Here is a 19,698-nt window from a genome sequence, read left to right on the forward strand (position 1 = left end):
TTCCAGCCTTTCGTCGCTTCAGCGACCGTCTTTTGTCCTGCTCCCGGCGCAGCCTGTTTGCGCATGCGCAGAGGTGGCGCGCAGCGGGCCGCGTTCCGGGTGCAGATCGGGCAGCAGCGCTGGCTCAGACAGGCTAAAGGCAACAAAATACAGGGCTCATCTGGAGTGTAACGACACCTAAACACGGATTCCTCCTGCGAGTTCGCTATAGGGACAATTAGAAAAGAGCGGAGTTCGTCATCTGTTGAATGCTGCTGTTCAATTAAACGCGAAGGGAGGCTTGGAAGAACGTGAATTAAAGAGCCAAAAATTTTAGCGTTAATTGTTAGCTGACAGGCTACCCTGGCCTAGCCACTAATAGAATGGCGTTGAAAAGAATTCAGAAGGTGAGGGGGTCTTGTTTTCTTTATTCTTTCTGGTGTCTTTACGTTGTAGACTTGTTTCTTGTCGAGTGAATCTGAAAATCCGCGCACGGCTGTTGCTCAGCTTCGCTCTTTGCTTTGTGCTTTTTGGAGAGGGTGACAAAGCACAAGCTAGCAGTTGCGCACCGCAACAACAACAACGGCAACGTTGGCTCCCGTCCGGCACACAAGTTACCCCCGTCGTGGCGCCTTCCTTCCTTCGTGTTGGACGTGGAATTTCCCACTGGCAGTAGCCGTGTCGGTGGGCTCGTTGGTGTGGCTAGCGCGATGAGCTACACCAGCCATTTGGCTGGGTCGGGGCGTGCTAGCAGCGAGCTAGCAGCGAGCTTCGGGACAATGCGCCCTTTGGTTGGAGTCAGCTGAATTTTGTCCCTATTTGCTCGGCTTTTGTCGCGTCTTTCTGCTGCTTGGCGGCCTCTGAGATGGGCTGGTGATGGGTTGTGGTTGAATGACAGCTGCTTTCTGCTCGCCAGAAGTGAACGCCAGTGTTATTGCTGCCATATATGGGATGGTAAATGGGCCACGGTGGGTATTTATATAACCGAATAGGCTGATTTTTCAAACGGCGTCAAATAACGTCTTTGTCCCTAAATAGCCCTTCGGTGGGTACCTACTGGCCATTGAATATTGATCATAGCCTTTCTGGTTCTGTGGGGAACAACCCTAATGGTTGGTATCGGTTCCTCCTCAGTAAGCCTCCATATTCACTTCATTGGGGGGGGAAAGGGTCCAAAGTTGGGCCACAAAAAGTATCATATTATGCCCCCAACCCACCTTTTCTGTGTCTTGTGAAGCATATTATTGATGACTTTTAACCTCACCGTGCAACCCAAAGCCAACTGAAGGAATTTCCTTTGTTGTAGGAGCTGTCAGACCTGCAGAGAGACCCACCTGCTCAGTGCTCTGCCGGGCCTGTTGGAGATGACTGTGAGTAGACTAGAGAATGTATTCGAGCAGGTTTGGCTCATGTTAGACGTTTTAAACATTTCTTCCTCCCCCCCCTTCACAGTATTTCATTGGCAGGCAACAATAATGGGTCCGGTAAGTGTCAGTTGTATTCCAGTCCAGTTAATATTCAATAATAAGCACAATTGCCACCAAACCGGCGTTTCCAAGCTTATCTTGCGTCTATTTTTGTTTCTGAAGAGCGACAGTCCGTATCAGAGCGGAGTGTTTTTCCTCACCATCCACTTCCCAACAGATTACCCCTTCAAACCACCCAAGGTGAGTGACGTGCTGCAGCTCGCTCGTCCCTGCCGGACTTACTGCTTTGACTTTTTATTGGCGCTTGAGGGGAAAAAAAATGCAAACGATTCTTTTTTTGTTGTTGCAGGTTGCATTCACAACCAAAATATACCACCCTAATATCAACAGCAATGGAAGTATTTGCCTGGATATCCTGAGATCTCAGTGGTCACCTGCTCTTACAGTATCAAAAGGTAAAGGAAGGGGGCTAGAATATGCAGACTTTTGTCATTTAAACCAACAGGGGTGGTGCAAAGATACATATTTAGGGTTCCTGAGCCCACATAGCAACATCTTGTCTTACTTTGAGTCATTTTGATGGACCTCTTGGTCAGACTTGGTGACCTTTTAGCAGCTGTATGTTAAACGTGCCTGACAGTGTTGAGGCTGTGGAAATGACCGGGCCTTTGCTTCATTTTTCCACAGTATTATTGTCCATCTGCTCTCTGCTTTGTGACCCTAATCCGGACGACCCGCTGGTCCCAGAAATCGCTCACACGTACAAGGCTGACCGGGAACGGTGAGTGAAAGATCCCCGCCGCCCCTCACCTGTCATTTCCGGTCGAGCTGTCGCTGTCGAAGCTGAGGACAAAAATGTGTCGTCCACAGGTACAACAAATTAGCAAGAGACTGGACACAGAAGTACGCCATGTGAGAACAGCACGGAGGCCAGATGAGAACAAACGAAATACAGATGAGAACAAAAGAACCACGTTCAATTTGTAACTTGAGACAACTGAGCAACAGAGGATATAAGACTAGACCACGGCTCATCTTTTGGAAGAGGAAGCATTACAATGAGGTACAGTGCCACCTGGCTTTCCATGTGCTGAGCTGCTACCATGTGATGTCCTTCATGCCTTGTATGGATCTGCAGCGCAGGACCTGATGGGCTACTTAAAGCAGTCCCATATGGAATACCAGAAACTCTTCACAGTCCAAACCGCAACACTCAGACTTAAAACTGTTACTCTTGTGATTGACCATATTTCGGTTTTGCCATTTATCTTCACTGTCTATAGTTTGCGTGGCGTAGTGGTTAGCACTTGCCTCAGAGCAAGAGGGTCGTGGGGTCCATCCCCAGTTACAACAGGCCTTTCTGTGGAGCCTCCGGGGGCTCCGGGTTCACCCACCATTAAAAGCAAACAGGTTAGGTTGATCAACAGCGGCGGCGCGGCCAAAACTGCAGCGGCTCCCGTTGAGCCTCCATCTCTCGAAATTTCCTTCTACAATCTTGTACAATGACAATAAAGCATCTTATTCTTCTTCTTCTTCATATCATTGTTACTCTACAGATGGATTGAAACAAGAGATGGCTCTCGTGTCTGAGGTACTGTCTGTGTCCCACTGGATGTACTGTTAGTATTGTATTTCCATGTTTTTAGTGGCCTTTCTGTGTTGTTATTTCTGATGTTGGTGCAATTGAGGCAGAATGGTCCCTGTGCACATCGTGGCGGTGCGGTGCCATAACCAGCAGCCTACCTGTTGGCACAAACTGTCTCACCCCTAAAACAATGTGAACGACATCAACAACGGTTGTATATGAGACGCTGCGTTTTAAATTGCAACCATATTTATTGGTTTTCAAAGACACTGGAGACGCGCCGTTAGGCTTCGCCTCAGGCAGGGTCGGTGCGGTGAAGGCCGGCGTCCTTTTCTCTCACACGTGATCCACACACACACACACACACAGGATGCGTTAGTAAGCCCCAGCGGTGGTTGTCCGACAGGTTACCCGTTCACCCACCTCCTCAGCGCAGTTACTCAGGTATTTAACCAAATCATCAGCCTTGACAGCCGCAACCATGCTGGGAAAACGAGGAGCTTGACACGTTCGATCCAAATTGTCAGCGTTTGGGCCAATTCACTCGATTTACACAGACATTCAATTTCTAATTTAAATAAATAAAAGGGATTTTACATATTTCTCGGAGACGAGCCTCCCCGATCCACAAAGGGAACACACGAAAGAATGCTCCTCATGCTTCCAGGAGTGGTTTGTTCCCTTCCCACAAGCTAGAACTTGTTATTTGAGTTTCCCTAACATGAGCGGTTTCTGAATGCTTCTGTACCTGGAGTGGGGTTATATATATCTATATCTATATTTTTTTTGGTTACAGTAGTTGTTCCACCACTTGCTCCTCTTTTTTTTGGGGTGGGGGGGTTATTTTCCATCTCTCTTTAATTTAAGCACCTCCCTTAATGTTCATCTTTTGAATTGGGTCTTTTAAATTCAGGATTAATAATCAACAGTGACAGTTTAGCAGTTTGTCTAGCAACTCATGGGTATTTTCCTATTGTATCATTTAATCTTTAGTTAGTTTATTTTCCATGTCACCAAGCTTGAAAATGATTGTGATGTGTCCTGGTGTAATATTAGTTCAATATAATCCATTGTGACTGTTGGGTAAAGTAGTTAGAATTCTCTTGGCGTCATGCGACGCTGCCAATATAAAGGGAACGGTTTGATTATTAATGGCTTTATCCGTTGTTTCATCCAGAAAGGGCCCGAAAAAAGCATGAAAATATTAGCTTTGATTGTAGATCTAACACCACGATTTAGGCACCAAATATAGACTATTAACATCGTTAGCTGCTGTAGAGAATCAACACAGGTTCTGAAATATCATATATACTGAACGGTTTCAAAAATATATCCTCTGAATGCAGTGAAAGGTTAGACTGCCAAACCACAATTGAAAAAGATGTGTGCGTGCATGTGTGTGTGGTAGTCAGTCAGACTAGTTGACACTTTGTGTGTTGTTGTTTTTTTTCTGGCTATTTATTTATTTTTGAAAGCTGAGTTTCTTCCAGTGAATGAATGGATCCTCAGTTCATCTTTTGAGTGACGAGACATCGACTTCTTTTGTCCAGTGTGCTCTATAGACTTCATATAGGCAGCTTGGCATGCTTTGCACTCTGGAGAACCTCCTCACAGCCATTTGCCAGATATCAGGGATTTCGTTATCATTCATCTGCCTACACCTCTGACTCAAACTGTAGCCTTAACCCTCGTGTTGTATATACACATATATCTATGAGAGTCATAAAGTGTAAACTTGCTATTGGGTCTCTGGCACCTAGGTGGGTGATTCATTTGATCTGTAAACATGAAACTCTGCTTGATCACATTTCTTTTCGAAATTCAAGCCTGCTTTTTTCTTTTTTTTTTTAAACTGCAGGCCGAAATTCAGTTTAAAATTTGGAACACGCGTGCTCGAATTGTCACCACGAACCTGCAAATCTTCATATAGTCGTCACAATTGTTGATCTTGTCATTACATTAATAAAGCTCATCTTGGTTTACTGTTGTGTTCTTTTCTCGGTGCTGAAGCCGCAGTTTCAACCTTTCCCTGCTCTTTGCTTAGCTACACTCTTGTCCGGCTTGATTTATTATCATTAACCCAGTTTTCTGGTGGAATATGTAGCTACAGAAAGGTAAACAACAGGCGCGGCCGTGCAGCCTGCGGCAGCCAGCGGCTACAAGAGCTTCCGGTTCCGCAGCAGCGTGGCCCCGCCCCCCAGTAGGAAGGGCGCACCCCGGATGAGCCAGCGGGCTAGCTGCACTAGCACAACCATGGCGGTCAACCTGAGCAAGAACGGCCCCGCATTAACAGCGGCTTTCAAAGAAGTCGTGGACGAAAAAGCCGACACCAACTGGTAAGAAGCAGGGTTTTGGACGAAACGGACGGTTTTGTCACGCAGGCGGTGTGTTCGCTTCCGGTGGTCGTTAGCATCGAGCCACTTGGCGAGTTAAGTTAACCTAACGGTAAAAGAAAAGGTAACTTCCTACACGCCAGTCTTTATAAATCACTACAGAACTTCTGTTGACCTAAATGTTCATCTGTAAGATGATGTACGTGCTGGTAGAGCTTTCTGATGTGCTGCCAGTCTGACGTGTTAGGACCGTGGTGCTAACTAACTTAGGAGCTACTAACCTTGATAATTAGCCTGGCATCGTTCCACCAGCAAACTAATCAACTCTATCTCAATTACTAATATCGCTGGCTGCTTTGTTTGCTCTCTATATTGCTTGATTGCCCTATTTTGTGCACAAAGGGCACTTCCTGGTAAGAGAGACCGAACGCTTATGTCGAGCCAGAAGTTCCTCTCCGTTAATTAAGCTGTTATAACTGTGCTAATGAAAACGCCTCCATAATTAACGATGACCTAAATGACTTGAATCTCAGGGGCTGCTGCGAAGCTCCCTGCAGACGACTCCCACTTTAATCTGCGTCATTATTCACATTATTCTGCTTCAGCATAAGTGTTGAATCATTTGCTGGCTTCATTTCTGTGTCAGCGTGACACAGAAAGGCCAGAATTGATGATCCTGGACCGTAAATATTACTCAAGAGGGGGGTTTCTGTCTCTGAAAGAAAGATGCTGAAATTGTAATCTGGAAAAGAAAACAAAAGCACAAGAATTTTCTGGATCATTCAGACTTAGATAGTTGTATTCATTCTCCTCTCTGATTTCCCAAAAACAACTGCTCACTTGCAGATTGCAGAACTCTTTATGCATAATTATAAACCTGAATATGCCAGACCGATGGACATGACAGTTTTACTCCCTGGTTGATATGACAACTGCACATTCTAGCCGTACAAAAATCCCTTTTCCAACCACATTTGACCTTGATAAATATCAACTCATTCATCACAGGAAATGGTTTAGTGCTAACCAGAATTTCCGATTCTATGCAGTCTGCTATACAGTTTAGTGTAGTTTAAACCTCAGTGGGACCTTAACCCAAAGCAGACACGTTCCAAGGGAAGGCTGCAGATGTGGCGCCATGAACCCCCTTGCAATATTCTCCTAAACATCGTTATCCTTGAGATTTGTTCCTACTCATTTTGCTGAGTGTTGTGTTTTCCACAGGGCCTTGTTCACCTACGAGGGAAATAGCAATGACATCCGCCTTGCAGAAAAGGGGGGTGAGTTGACGTTGTTGTCAGGTTTGAAGGCTCTTAATGCCGTGCACTTATCAAATGTGCAAAAGAATTTCCTTGTCAGCACGCGGCTGCAGCGGCGGAGCAAACGCACAAAGCGCTGCATGCCGTGCTCCCGACCCCCGCTTTTGGGAAGGGAGAAAACCCACAGTTACACAACGGACCACAGGAACCATTTGATGTTTTTCCACTCTTTGCCGATCAGATGGAGGCCTGGAGGAGCTGGTGGAGGAGCTGAACAGCGGAAAAGTCATGTATGCATTTTGCCGAGTGCAGGATCCAAACTCCGGTCTGCCTAAATATGTTCTCATCAACTGGGTTTGTGCTGCGCATCATTCTGGGGGTTCAGAATGTTTATTGAAATGACTATTAAAGAAATCCTCTCTGTTTCAGACCGGAGAAGGAGTCAATGATGCCAGGAAAGGCCTCTGTGCAAATCATGTTAGCTCCATTGCAAATTTTCTTAAGGTGACATTAACTCCTGTGTTGAATTTTTAATTTTTTTTTAAATTGACTGTAGACGCTTTATTTGCCTGCCGATGCGGCATATCGGATATGATTAGAAGTGGAATATGAATGGAGCTACCAAGTATAGGCCGCAGTCTTTGGGCTCAACTTGTGCTTGTGTGTTTTTAGGGGGCGCACGTCACGATAAATGCCAGAACAGAGGAGGACGTGGAGCCCGAGGTGATCATGCAGAAGGTGGCCAAAGCTTCTGGAGCCAACTACAGCTTCCACAAAGAAACGTCCAGCCGCTTCCTGGACAGCGGGCCTCAGGGTCCTGTGGTATGACTGTTTCCTTGTGTTCCATGTTGGGAGGGTAATCATGTTGGGCAGATCTAGTTCAGCTGCACGATACAGGCTGTGTCATGTATCAAAACATCCTACACCTAGGGCTCTGTGTACCAGAAGACCAACGCCATGTCTGAAATCAGGAAGATCAACAAAGACAACTTCTGGGCTCAGGCAGAGGTAAGACCATACGAGTTCTGTTGCTGCACAGATGTGGCTAACTCTGCCCACGAGTCTCAGCCCAATCCCAGTTAAAAATCCAGGCTGCCACTTTCCTTTTTATTGAAACGTGACGCTGTTGGTTGTAAGTGAAAAAGTGCAACTTTGCAGCAACGGGGCGTCATAGAGAGACTGACGCTCACTGTTCTGCTCAACTTTGACCCAGTTGGGACATAATTAGTTTCACAATGACCAGTCAAAGGCTAGCGTCGCCAACCGGTCGTTATTTCCAGAAAGAAGAGGAGAAACGCCGGCTGGAGGAGCGTTCCAAGGCGCAGGAGGAGCGGCAGCAGCTAGAGAGAGAGAGGAAAGACCGAGAGGCCAAAGAAGCAGCGCTGAGGGAGAGAAGAGACAAAGAAAGGGCCGCTGAAATCGATCAACACAAGTAGGCCTAGCAAAGGAAACGCTGCCGTGGCGGTTGATAAAGCACGCCGTCTGACCTGTGAGCCGCTCTTGTTTCCAACAGGAAGCACCAGCAACAGCTGGAGGTCGAGAGCAGGGAGCAGGAGAAGCAACGCTGGGTGAGTGTTCTGTCGTCCCGGCGCCACATCAGGAAGTGATCGGAATTGTTTATCAAGGTCGCGGCATGATTTGAATCCCCATCAGGAGCAGCAGCAGCAGGAGAATGAGAGGAAGGCAGTCAGGAGAGGGGAATCTGTGGAAAAAGCCAACGTGAGTTCCCCCTTTTGTGACGCTTGTTATCGCTGTTTCCCAGTTTCTGTCCTCGCTCACGTTCTGACGTCGCCCTTTGACTGTGATCCTCACCACGTGCTGCCTCATCTGTGTGACAGTAAATGGTTCTTTCCTCCTGCGGTGCTTCCCCCAGAAACCCGTAATCACTCATCATAATTTCTCATCATAATTTCTCTTACTGGTATTCTAGGAGGCCGCTTCACTCATCTCCCAGCGCGCCGTGAACCCCAGAGACATGTTCAAACAGAGAGAGAGGGGAATAACTCCCAGCGAGTCAGATCTGCCCCCTGCTGCCCCTCCCAGTCCTCAGCCAGGTATGACCTTCCGGACCTCGCTGCTCTAATATTTGCCCTCGACTCAGCAGTTCTGCTTGTGTTTTCCACTTGACTTCCTGCCGCGTCTCAATCACGACGCCTCCTTGGCTCAGCTGTGGACTGTTTTCTCTGTCATCTTCATCCTTTTGTGCGGCGCATTACGTGGTGGTTCCCCGTGTCCCGGCTCAGGGCGTCTGCAAAGTCCATTTCTGTCTAAGCCGCTGTGTGAGAGCTCATCCCAGCGCCGAGCTTCCCCGGTGCCAGCAGGCTCCGCCTCTCCGGTCCCTGCCGCAGGTGTGAGCTCACACACACATACGCACGGAGATCGCCGAGGGGGCATATTCCACCCCGGCCTGCTTGCTCCTCTCCCATATTGTTGTTTCTATTGTCATGAATCATGTTTCCATTTCCATTACTTGTTATGCTTCCATTCATTTTCCTCTCCATCTCCCACGATGCTGTCATTCCTATTATTCGTGAGTAGAACGTCCTGCTAAGAATGCCCCGGGGCACGGTTTTTTTTAGCCTGTGTGGGCTTGTGAACGTGCACATGTGGATCCATGCATGTCTGTGCTTGTGTTTCTGTGTGATAAGAGCCTGATGTGAGTGACGGACAGTCCAGGTGCGAGTACGATGAGCCGGAAAAAGCCGCTCCCCAGGAGAGGTTAAAAGGTGGGGTCCGTTCCGCACGCGTCCGTCCTCATCACGCCCATTTATGTTGCTTCTTCAGGAATGTTTTTGTCTGTCCTGGAGCGGATATAATGTCCTCAAACTTTACAAGCTTTATATCCTGTGAATCTGCTGATCAGATGTCTGCCAGTCATTGATTTGAGGGGGTATTTTAAAATATTTTTTTGAATGAGCAGAAGTTTTGCTTCATTTTTTTGGAAGCACAGAGATATTCTCTATTGTTCCCTGTTGACCACGACCAGGGTAACATTCCATCTCTTTGCAGAGGAAGCAGCAGCTGCTGACTCTTACGTTCAGGAGCCCACCCATGAGGAGCCTGCTCAGGTAGCTGTTGGCTCTCTTTAAATGGAACAATTGTGCTGAAATCCAGTGTTTTGGGGCTTGTTTTAACTGTATTCTCACTGCCAGGTGGAAGATAACAACCTGTATGAGGTGCCTGCAGAGGAGACGTCAGGCAAAGGCACCTGTGCCAGAGCTCTGTATGACTACCAGGCCGGTGAGTTTCAGTTTTCATCTTTAATCATCAAGTTCTTGCTGGTGAGTTCCGGGAAGTTCCGGGAAGTCCTGATGTGTTTCCAGCGAGCGGCTGTTTGAGAAGTCTTATCAACACAAGTTGTGAATTATGGGCATCTTTAAATGAGTGGAGTGAGCAGACGCTCGGCTCAATGATCGCAGTTCTGATGTTTGTGAGAGCTGACGTGGTTTTGTTTTGCTCAAGAATTCACACCTGACCTTTGCTCTTTCTCAAGCTCAAAATTGAAACGGCTGACGTAACGCCTCCCCCGTTGACCTTTTTAAGCTCAAATTCTCTTGCGTTGATGGCAAGTTACTTCTACGAGCAGCAGTTACATCATTCACAAGCTGACATGTATATTGTATTCACCCTATGTACAGGTATACAGGGGCTGAGTATCCATTTACCTGGATTATTGGAAATATACGTATATTCCAAATACTATTCTTTTCGATTTTATCTTATTTTTCTCTGCGTGATCTTGCTGTTGTTGCGCTGTAAATTTCCCCGTGTGGGACAATAAAGGACCTGAATCTGAAATCTGAATGACACAGTTATGACTGTAATCGTGTGGCTGCAGCTGGCAAAAATTTAAAAAAAAAAAAAATTTCACTGACGTAAGGGTCGGAACAACTCTGAGCTAATGAGCCGCTGCTCCTTTCCTCCAGCTGACGACACGGAGATCTCCTTCGACCCCGATGACATCATCACCGGGATCGAGATGATAGACGAAGGCTGGTGGAGGGGCTACAGTCCAGACGGACACTTTGGAATGTTCCCGGCCAATTACGTGGAGCTCATCTAGGCCAGAACCACTGCCCTCCCCATCCCCCTCCCCCTCCCCCGCCCACCGCAGATCTTCACCCATGCGGGGCGAGGAACGTCGCAGTGGCGCGCCGGTCGGCAGCGAAGCAGATCATTCTGGAGCGCCGAGCAAACACGGGCCAAGAGCTTTTCAAGAAAAGATCCCATAATTAAGACGTTGAATATTAATCATGACTTGGTTTGGCTATGCGTGAAGATCCAAATGTTCCTAAATGTCTTCACCCTAGAGCGTGATGCAGCACGACATCTTAAACACCACACTTGTCGCTAGCATTCCTGTAGCATCTGGCTCCTGAACATTCCAGGGAATTCAGTTCAACCAGGAAAATCGGTACCGGCTGCAGTCAAACCGTTTTTGCCTTTCCTAAACAATGAGTTCTTTTTTTTTTTGCGTGATTGAACTTGCATCCTGTGTGAATTTCAAAACCTTGTTTTGCTTTGACTGTGGTTGAAGTGAATATTTAAGGGGTGGGGGGACCAAGTTGCCGTGTTGTAGGCGTTCGGCTTAAATGGGGAGTTCATCAACTGGAGAAATGCCCTTTAACTGTGATTCCCGTAGTGGTTTTCATTTCAGGTCTTAATCCGCTGAACTAGCTTATTCAAGATTTCAACATGTTTTTTTTTAAATTGTAAAGGTCACACAGAGCTAAGAATTCTTTTTCCTCTTGTTCATCTCGCTGGTCTGAGGTTGATTTATGAAGCGTTACTTGGTGGAGCTGTACAGGGAGGTGGGGCGATGATGTTGGGACGGCTCAAGAAAATCAAGTGATGGACACAAAAGGACACGGTGTATTCGTTGTATGGTTCTAGTCATTCCTGATTGTACTGCACAGATATTCTTCCTAATAAAAGAAACATTACTGCATCGTGACCTCGTGGCTTCTGTTTAGCTGCATTCGCCGGCAGCCGTTTTACCCCAGCAACAGAAAATCTTCAGGGATTTTCAGGGGGTTAACAGGAACTCAGATGTTTACACGCTCGCTTTGTGTTCTACAATCCGTTTCCTGGAATGAGGCAACAGCTGGGGAATTTACCTCTAATACATGAGTTTCAATTTCACACGAACAATTTGACTTTTATGTCTCCCACATCCTTCACTTACAAAATAGTTCCGATGAATTGCAGACCAAGTGTGCAATAACACTGAGGTTTGTGAAGAAATTCTGAATACAGCTGAAGGTGATGACCGCACTCACATTTCCACCAGAATTCCAGGAACAGCCAGGCGTCAAAATGGGGTCTCGAACCACCGTCCCACCGTCACTCCTGTCCTGTCGTTTGGTCCTTATTGTCAACTCTATATACGTTGCTCAATGAGTCGGATAATTTATTCCACATAGGTCAGTTTCAGAATCAACACTTGTAACCACAGAATTCATCTCGAACCGAGCTCAACGTGCGCCATTGTGCGCTGTTTTAAAAGCCCCTCTCATGCTGCACCTGCAGGTCTGGCGTGCGTGCGTGCGTCTCGGGTTGTTCCGAGGGCGCTGCTGCTCCTTTCCCGTGATGGATTCACGGTATTTTCTGCACACGCACGCGTAGCGTGTGTCTTCATATGTCAGTGAAAGTCTGAGATGAATGTCGGGGATTTTCTGTCACGGCAAGTGTTGTTGTTCGTTGTTCCCCGCGGTTGTTGATGCCTTTAGGACGGAGAAGCAGCAATTGTGCATGAATTAAGCATGAATTTCACATGTTGCATGAGGGTTTTCCATTTTCTTCACGTCTGTTCACAAAAACAAGAAAAGAAAAAAAATCCCTGTCTGGAGAGTTCGTGCCCTCCTGACATTGAGATGTTAATCGTTGCTGAACCGTCCCTCTCCGTCACCTGGGGCGAGTTGGAATAAAGTGAGATAGACGGACAACAATGGCTTTTAAACTTTGCAAAGCATCACAGTTCCGCTACGAACTAAAGCTGATTTATGTGAATAAAGGCAGGAGCTCATTCCGCTGCTTTATTTTTAACCAGCATCGTTGAGACAATGGCCAGTCGAAACTGTTTTAAAGAAGTTGAGTTCAGCCTCTTCCTGAAAATGCCCTCCACCCAAACGTGTGACTTTTATTAACTTGTGATCTTTCAGATTGTGGTCGGCAGTACAGGGAACACTGAAGTCAACTTCTTCCAATTAAAGTGACTAAATATGAGCGTTCTAGGCGCATCAGTTCGCATAGAAATCATCCGATTCGAAGGTAATCCGACTGATATCTGTGACGTCTACGTATTTATTGTGGGCTCCGGTGGCTTTGCAGCCCCAAGTATGGACAAATCCCCTCTGCAGGTGTTAAATGTAGAAAAGAAACAGCAGAATATGACAGCTCTAACATGTAAGCTATGATTCTGCTGCATTATTGTACAGCACGTAAATGGTAACAACACATTGATCTCTAATCTTAGCCATTGTATTCTACTAGTACAATAGAAAAATGAATATTTGATTAGTTCTTGGAAGTATTTCTGCTTTATGCAAACTTGAGATGTCTCTGTGGACATTAAAGACGGAGCAGAGACGTCAGCAACTTTAAAATTAAAGGCACAAACTTGATTTCACCATGTGATATTTCCCAAATATATGTATTGCAACATTGTGGTTTCATGAGTAAGACTGTAAATGTAAATTTAAATTCTTCCCTCAGTCAATGATAGACCCACTCAATATCTACTAGATTTTAGAAATAAAACTTCGAGAATGAAGAGCAGGTTTCTTTGGGGAGGGGTGTCTGAAACTCAGAAGATGAGACGCTGAAGAGAAAATAAATGTGAAACTCGGTTTCCCAAACTCGTCCGCTGTCGACCAATGAACGAGTTGACTGCAGACACCTTCCTGCTCGCTGGTGTGAAGCTGAAGACGCACAAACTACTGTCACAACAAGGTTGGACCACAGATCTGAAGACACCTGGAAATGGGTGAGAATCATTTTCAGCTCTATAGCTCTCAGCAAGCCTCATTTACAGAGCTCCACGGAGACTTTAAAGACTTTAAAACTTTACTTGCTGGTGAAAAAATGAAGCTATAGAAATGTTGCCAATATTTGCCTGGGAAGAGTTTACACACTGTAAAACCTCAATGATTGATTTGGCCCAGGCTTTGCGCGCACTTGCACGCTTTTAAGGAGCTTTTTAAAAAGTGTTCTAATGTTAGAGAAATGGAGAAGTCAAAGGCTACTGAAAGCAGAATTTAAGTTCAAGCCACAGCACAGGAAACCAGTGATCTCAAGCAAGAGGCATATTGGCTTTGTACATAAATGATATTACAGTGGGCGGAGGGCTGCGAGCTCGGGGACCAGCTGTTCTTAGAATCGAATCGGACGCCAAAGGTCATCAATACCGTCCTTACAGAAGATTTATAGAATCAACGACACTGCACAATATATTGTGTTAAATGCAAAAGTGGTTTTGTTCTTGAGCAGGAAGTGGTTTGAGACCTGTGGTTCTATATCTTACTCAGCTGGCAATGTGTTCCACTGACTGTAGTTATTATATATACATACATGATGCTCAGCTTGATCTCTAAACCCAATTTACTCGATGTCTGAAGCTCAAGGGGAGCAGAGCGACCAGATGTCGGCCGGTGATGAAGAGGAGGCGCCAGAGACGAAGGTAAGGCGCTGACATCAGCCCCGAGCTATTGGCGGTTGGCCACGGTCGTCATCAGTTACAGTTAATAAGTGGCACCTAATGAGTGATGTGTCGTTCTCATTTCCCTTTTCGCTCGGCTCAAGATAGCAGCACATTTGTCTGAGTGCGCGTGCGCGCAGGCCTGCACGTGGACGGCTGTTTCAGCTTGAAGGCTGCGTGTGACAACAGGAATTTGCGATTCTAGCCCCCCCCCCCCACACACTTTGAGATCAGACTCATTTCACACCCCTCCTGGCTCAATATGAGAGACGTCACAGAAAGTGCAGCCGGTCCTGGCAGGGGCCGTTCTGGCGGCTGAAACCAGAGGCAGGCAGCAATATGAGCCGTGCACGCCGGCCGGGCACATTTCCAGAGGCCGATGTCAGTTGTGAGGTCCGTGGTTTCTGTGGCCTGTCGGTGGGCGACGCTGCCAGTCATCGCAAGAGTCGCGTATCGCCACGTTGACATCAGCGTCGCCCACGCACGTTTCCAGGAGCAACAGCCCTCGAAAATATTTCACAGAATGGAAATCAAAAGTCTGCCTGTTGAAGGAGGCTCCAGCGTGCGGCTTTGAGCGCAGACGTTTCCTGTTAAATAACCACAAACGCACCGTTTTCATGAATCACGCCTGAAAGAAAACTCGGTGGCGGTGGCACGGGTTTACGGGGAGGATCGAGCCCTAAATTCTCTCAGCAGGCTCCTCTGAGGCCGTCTTGGTTCACAGGCCAGTACCCCCACTATTACTCACTCCACAGGCCTGGTTCTCGGAACCCGGAACTGCGCAGAGGAACTAGATTCAACGTGAAACCAACTTGAGTCATTTTTGTCTTACAGTGTTTGGCTTTGAAGTGAAGCAGCTTCTGAAGGGGTGATTCAAAATTAGATATTGACAACGTCAAAATCGTTTAACACCTGTCTGATGGAGGGATGGATGGACGGACGGACGGATGGACAGATAAATGGACGGACAGATAAATGGACAGACAGATGGACAGATAAATGGACGGACAGATAAATGGACAGACAGATGGACAGATAAATGGACGGACAGATAAATGGACAGACAGATGGACAGATAAATGGTCGGACAGATGGATAGATGGACGGACAGATGGATAGATGGACAGACAGATGGATAGATGGACAGACAGATGGATGGACAGATAAATGGACAGATAGGTGGACCGACAGATGGATGGACAGACAGATAAATGGACAGATAGATAAATGGACGGACAGATAAATGGACAGACAGATGGACAGAGATATGGATGGACAGACAGAAAAATGGACAGATAGACAAATGGACGGACAGATATATAGATGACAGGCAGATAAATGGACAGACAGATAAATGGACAGACAGATAAATGGACGGACAGATGGACAGATGGACGGACAGATGGATAAACAGACTTGAACATCCTCTGAACTGAATCCTCCTATTAACGGCTGGTTTTAATGACGTGTGCCTCCCCTGTTTCGTTTCTCCTTTAAAACCACAAAGAGTGACATTGTGAATTTCTGGCGCCGGGCCTCTCCAGCCACGCTCGGGTCGACGTCAGCACTTATCACCTTCCAAAGAAAGGCTCCTGCCTTCGTCACTGCTTGTTTCCTGCCTGTTATGAAAACCGTCTGGGTCTGTTTGTTTGTGAGAGCAGTGAGAGACGCCTGTAGACCAAAAACCTCACAAGTCTGCTGCTTTCTCTCCAGACAGGATGTGCAGCGGTTATCTATTGAAAGTAGTGGTAAAACCCTACTATCCGACTTTGATCTTTCCTCTCTGTATCCCATGAGAGTGTGTGCTTACCGAGCCGTGACCAAGGCACTGACAGTAAATGATTGGATTTTATAACATTTACAAAAAATGCAAAGCCGTGTCCTATAAAAAGCTGATGTGTCTGGCACCGCAGGCGTCTGCTGTTATTGAAATCCGTGACTCCATGACTGAATGTGAAGACGAAGCCAGGCCCAGTGGTGTGCATATGGAAGAGAAGACCTTTGTTTCCAGCCTGCACACGTTCATGAAAGAAAGAGGATCACCCATAGAAAGGATCCCACATCTGGGCTTCAAGCAGAGTGAGTTCGTCGTGGCTGCGGAATCCATCCTACGCAGGAAAGCTGGACGTATTCTCATGATCTGTCGTGATCTGTCCCCTGCAGTTAATCTTTGGATGATCTACAAAACTGTGGAGAAACTTGGAGGCTACGATTCTGTGAGTGCTTCTTCATTTGGCTGTGTGAACCAAGCCAACTTTAAAACAAGAGAGCTGAGATGAAAAATGCAGATGGAATACAAGGGAACGCTAGAGCAACATTAGTATTTTAGCATGTAACACCTCCGCCTTGATTTACAGGCAGCTTCAGTTTTTAGTTTTGCACGACAGGAAAGGGCAATAGATGTGTGCGATTGTTCACACGACCACCAGGGGGCGCCACCACTGGATCTCTAGCAATGTTTTGCACTGTTCAACTTTCTCTTCATACAACGCGATATTCTTTCTACATACTTCTAACTGTCACTTACAGGGGTGCACGTAGAAGTGGTAAAATGTCTGCTCCCAAGTGAATGCACACATTTGATCACATGTCAGAAGTGTCTTGTAGTTTTGTTTTGGTTTAAAAAAAAAAAAAAGATTTGGAGAATACAACCAGTTCTTGTTAATTGTTTATTAAAATGTTGAGTGGTGGGACAGAATTAAAAATGTTTTCAAGGCAAAATAACATCATTTAGATTCAACATTAATGAAATGCTTCATATTTTGACTTTGATTTGAGAAGTAGAGTTTTGACAATGCGCTAATTATTGGGGAACCATTGAAGGCCTCAATATCCCTGTTTTATATATGTTAACAGGTGACAGCTCGGCGTCTTTGGAAGAAAGTGTACGATGAGCTGGGAGGAAGTCCGGGCAGCACCAGTGCTGCTACCTGCACTCGCAAACACTATGAAAAGTGAGGACTGATTCTTTTTCAGACTGCTTCAGCTATACCGATCACCCGATCCATACTTACAAAAACATCTGTCTTCAGGCTGGTGCTGCCGTTTGAAAGGCATATGAAAGGAGAGGACGATAGACCTCTGCCCACGAGCAAACCACGGAAACCATATAAGAGAAATTTGGATGGCAAGGTCCAAAAGGCTGAAAAGAAGAGGAAAATAACTCATTCGGACAGAGAGATGGATTCTGAGGTAAGCAGGCTGATATCTATCAGTACGAGGACCAAAACTGTGTGTTAGGTAGGAGGTGAAGGGACGTCCTGTGTGTTATTTTCCAGATTCTCCCACGGAGGACTCCTGAAGCTGTGTGTCATAGCAGTGCAGCGATGCAGCCCCTCCCTGCGCTCTGGGCTGCCGCCCCTGACCCACGCCAGCCAAACAGAGCTGTCGGCAACCGGTGCACATCTGTCTACGCTCGCCTCGTGCAGGTGCCGACATCCAGCCCCTGGAACGCTCACGTCCCTTCTGCTGCCGGAGAGGTCATCTCCCCGCTAGAGAAGAAAAAGCGGATGGCGCAGGCGAGCCTGAGCTCTCCTCAGGGCGAGGAGAAGGAGAGGCCCTCAGTCATCCAGTGCTCCCAGTCCCCTGCACAGGCTTATTCCAGCCACAACTGCAACTCCTCGGATGGCTCCCCAGTCCCGCTGTCCCCCTTCTCCTCCAGGAGCCCTTCTCCCTACTCGGTTTCTTCAGATGACGGAGCAGCAGAGAACGGAGATAAACCCGCGTGCGGCTCCCAGTTGCCTGACAACCCCTCCGACTCCGGGGAAAACAAGTCTGGCTGGAGTGAGGAACGCAAAACTTCAGGCTGTGCTGAGGTATCCAGAAAAGAAAAGGATAACTCCCAACCTGCAGACTCGATTAAAGACTCAATGTGGAGGCCAATCCACAAAATAAGCAACAAATATTTTCCCCACGCTTCACGCCCACATCCCACTTTTAACATAAAGTCCGACTGGGCTCCAGCATCAACCTCCAGCTTCACCAAAGTCATCCCCAAATCTGTGCAGCCGCTGCGGCCCGCTCCCATCCGGCCACCTGTTAAAGGCCATCAGGTCAGACTGCTGCAGCAGGACGACTATCCCCCCTGCGCTAAAAAGCCGACGTCTCCGTGGCCTTTTCAGATGGAGAAGAGGGACAAACCCAGGACGGTGCCTCAGAAAGCGCCCGCCGCTCAGCACGGCCTGTCTCACCCCACCGCCAGCCGCCAGCAGTCATGCGTGCTGTCAAACTACGACAAAGCTGGCCGAGACTCTCAGCAGCAGTCCCTGTTACATCCCACCTTTCTGTCCAACAGGATGAGGCTGCCCCCGTCCCAGCTCCTGTACCACCAGGTCCCAGTGGGCCTGGCTCAGTCTGCTCTCATTGGCTCTGCTGTTTACCAATATCCCTACACACTTCCACAGTTGACCCCCCAAACAGGATACTTCTCCCCAGCCATGACCCCTATTTATCCCCACAATTTCTGAGTCTTTTGGCAGTGTACTGTGTCGTCTGGATGGCTCGACCCTCAGCATGAATGTTGAGCTCAATTCTGTGGCTCTGGAACTGTTTTGCCCACCTGAAACTAAATCAAATTGGAGGGAAATAAAGTCACAGCAGTGAATCATGAACAAATGTGCAGAGAAACAGCGAGAACCTTCCAAGCACAACAAAACAGGTGCATTCTTTATCTCTCAGGGCTACAATGGAAAATTCAAATTACCCGAAAGTCACCCGGTTAAATCTGTCATGATTAGCATATTTATCAGTTCAGTGACCAAGATTACATCTCTGAAAGATCAGAATATCAGTTGGGTTTTGTTTTTTTTTACAAGAGAAAAAGAACTTTCTTATTCCACTCTAATGTGAAAGTTGGTCCATATTTGCTGTGTGTGTATTTAAATATAAAAGTATGTGAAACCTTTTTGTCCTGTTTTATTTCCAGCAAGGGTTTGTGGGAAAACCCCACTTTTATGAACTAAAACCAGCCTTTTCAGAAACTGAAGACTATTTCCAGTGACTCATTATTGCACAATATTCTGTGTTAAACTTACATTTTTTTGGTCAGTGGTTGAGATTGACCTCCTCTTTCTGTTTTCTTAAAAGGTATAAACCAGTCTGGTTAAGGTATAAATAATAAACAGAATTTCCCAAAAATAAAAACATTTTTCATTTGCATTCCTTCCAAAATATCTAAAACCAAGGTTTTGTAACAAGAAATGCTTTTTATAGGCACAGATGCCAGTGTCACATTAGTTATATAGTCTATGCAGGCCTGGTGCTGAGTTAAACCCATATTTACTGTGATAAATATGCGGAACAGCATTTTATACACAAAAAAATGGCCTATATTTAGCACGACTATTAAATGATTAAATATTTTATTAATACTTAATCCGAGACTGTTAGCTTTGGACTTCTGCTTGGGCAAATACAAATG

At 46.6% G+C, this 19,698-nt stretch overlaps 3 protein-coding genes across 11 annotated transcripts; all 3 read left to right on the plus strand.

Moving 5' to 3' along the window:
- The first annotated feature begins 50 nt into the window (after positions 1–50).
- Positions 51–4,973, plus strand: ube2d4 (ubiquitin conjugating enzyme E2 D4). The gene is made up of 7 exons (XM_011615179.2): positions 51–386; positions 1,286–1,349; positions 1,432–1,463; positions 1,569–1,646; positions 1,756–1,861; positions 2,094–2,187; positions 2,277–4,973. Exons 1-7 carry the CDS (start codon positions 363–365, stop codon positions 2,320–2,322), a joined length of 444 nt encoding a protein of 147 aa, XP_011613481.1. The 5' UTR covers positions 51–362; the 3' UTR covers positions 2,323–4,973.
- Positions 4,974–5,161: 188 nt separating this feature from the next.
- dbnlb (drebrin-like b) lies at positions 5,162–11,537 on the plus strand. Of its 5 annotated transcripts, none has more exons than XM_011615181.2 (15): positions 5,162–5,327; positions 6,549–6,604; positions 6,825–6,937; positions 7,013–7,087; positions 7,256–7,405; positions 7,514–7,591; positions 7,864–8,015; positions 8,097–8,151; positions 8,243–8,302; positions 8,514–8,637; positions 8,827–8,931; positions 9,232–9,309; positions 9,593–9,651; positions 9,736–9,823; positions 10,510–11,537. In XM_011615181.2, exons 1-15 carry the CDS (start codon positions 5,212–5,214, stop codon positions 10,644–10,646), a joined length of 1,446 nt encoding a protein of 481 aa, XP_011613483.1. In that variant the 5' UTR covers positions 5,162–5,211; the 3' UTR covers positions 10,647–11,537. The 5 variants fall into 5 exon arrangements, with proteins under 5 accessions (XP_011613483.1, XP_029685047.1, XP_011613482.1 ...); XM_011615180.2 differs by having other exon boundaries at positions 5,165–5,327; positions 8,237–8,302; XM_029829187.1 differs by lacking the exon at positions 9,232–9,309 and having other exon boundaries at positions 5,164–5,327; positions 8,237–8,302.
- Positions 11,538–13,310: 1,773 nt separating this feature from the next.
- Positions 13,311–19,421, plus strand: arid5a (AT-rich interactive domain 5A). 5 transcript variants are annotated; one of them, XM_029830200.1, is made up of 8 exons: positions 13,311–13,568; positions 14,200–14,261; positions 15,993–16,113; positions 16,193–16,358; positions 16,443–16,495; positions 17,136–17,233; positions 17,312–17,471; positions 17,558–19,421. In XM_029830200.1, the coding sequence occupies exons 2-8, from the start codon at positions 14,236–14,238 to the stop codon at positions 18,743–18,745; spliced, it is 1,812 nt and encodes a 603-aa protein (XP_029686060.1). In that variant the 5' UTR covers positions 13,311–13,568; positions 14,200–14,235; the 3' UTR covers positions 18,746–19,421. The 5 variants fall into 5 exon arrangements, with proteins under 5 accessions (XP_029686060.1, XP_011613486.1, XP_011613485.1 ...); XM_011615182.2 differs by lacking the exon at positions 15,993–16,113 and having other exon boundaries at positions 13,316–13,568; XM_003974478.3 differs by lacking the exon at positions 15,993–16,113 and having other exon boundaries at positions 13,315–14,261.
- Positions 19,422–19,698: the final 277 nt, after the last annotated feature.

This window comes from Takifugu rubripes, chromosome 21, assembly GCF_901000725.2.
Source record: "Takifugu rubripes chromosome 21, fTakRub1.2, whole genome shotgun sequence".
NCBI classification, from domain to species: Eukaryota; Metazoa; Chordata; class Actinopteri; order Tetraodontiformes; family Tetraodontidae; genus Takifugu; species Takifugu rubripes.

Excerpts from the sequence above, each read along its gene's own strand:
- ube2d4 (XM_011615179.2), top strand. The coding sequence starts at position 363 with ATGGCGTTGAAAAGAATTCAGAAG. Across the intron at positions 1,350-1,431 it reads CGGGCCTGTTGGAGATGACT|TATTTCATTGGCAGGCAACA; the intron begins GTGAGTAGACTA and ends CCCCCTTCACAG. Across the intron at positions 1,647-1,755 it reads ACCCCTTCAAACCACCCAAG|GTTGCATTCACAACCAAAAT; the intron begins GTGAGTGACGTG and ends TTGTTGTTGCAG.
- dbnlb (XM_011615180.2), top strand. The coding sequence starts at position 5,212 with ATGAGCCAGCGGGCTAGCTGCACTAGCACAACCATGGCGGTCAACCTG. Across the intron at positions 6,938-7,012 it reads AATATGTTCTCATCAACTGG|ACCGGAGAAGGAGTCAATGA; the intron begins GTTTGTGCTGCG and ends TCTCTGTTTCAG. Across the intron at positions 7,592-7,863 it reads ACTTCTGGGCTCAGGCAGAG|AAAGAAGAGGAGAAACGCCG; the intron begins GTAAGACCATAC and ends CGTTATTTCCAG.
- arid5a (XM_029830200.1), top strand. The coding sequence starts at position 14,236 with ATGAAGAGGAGGCGCCAGAGACGAAG. Across the intron at positions 16,359-16,442 it reads ACATCTGGGCTTCAAGCAGA|TTAATCTTTGGATGATCTAC; the intron begins GTGAGTTCGTCG and ends TGTCCCCTGCAG. Across the intron at positions 16,496-17,135 it reads AACTTGGAGGCTACGATTCT|GTGACAGCTCGGCGTCTTTG; the intron begins GTGAGTGCTTCT and ends ATATGTTAACAG.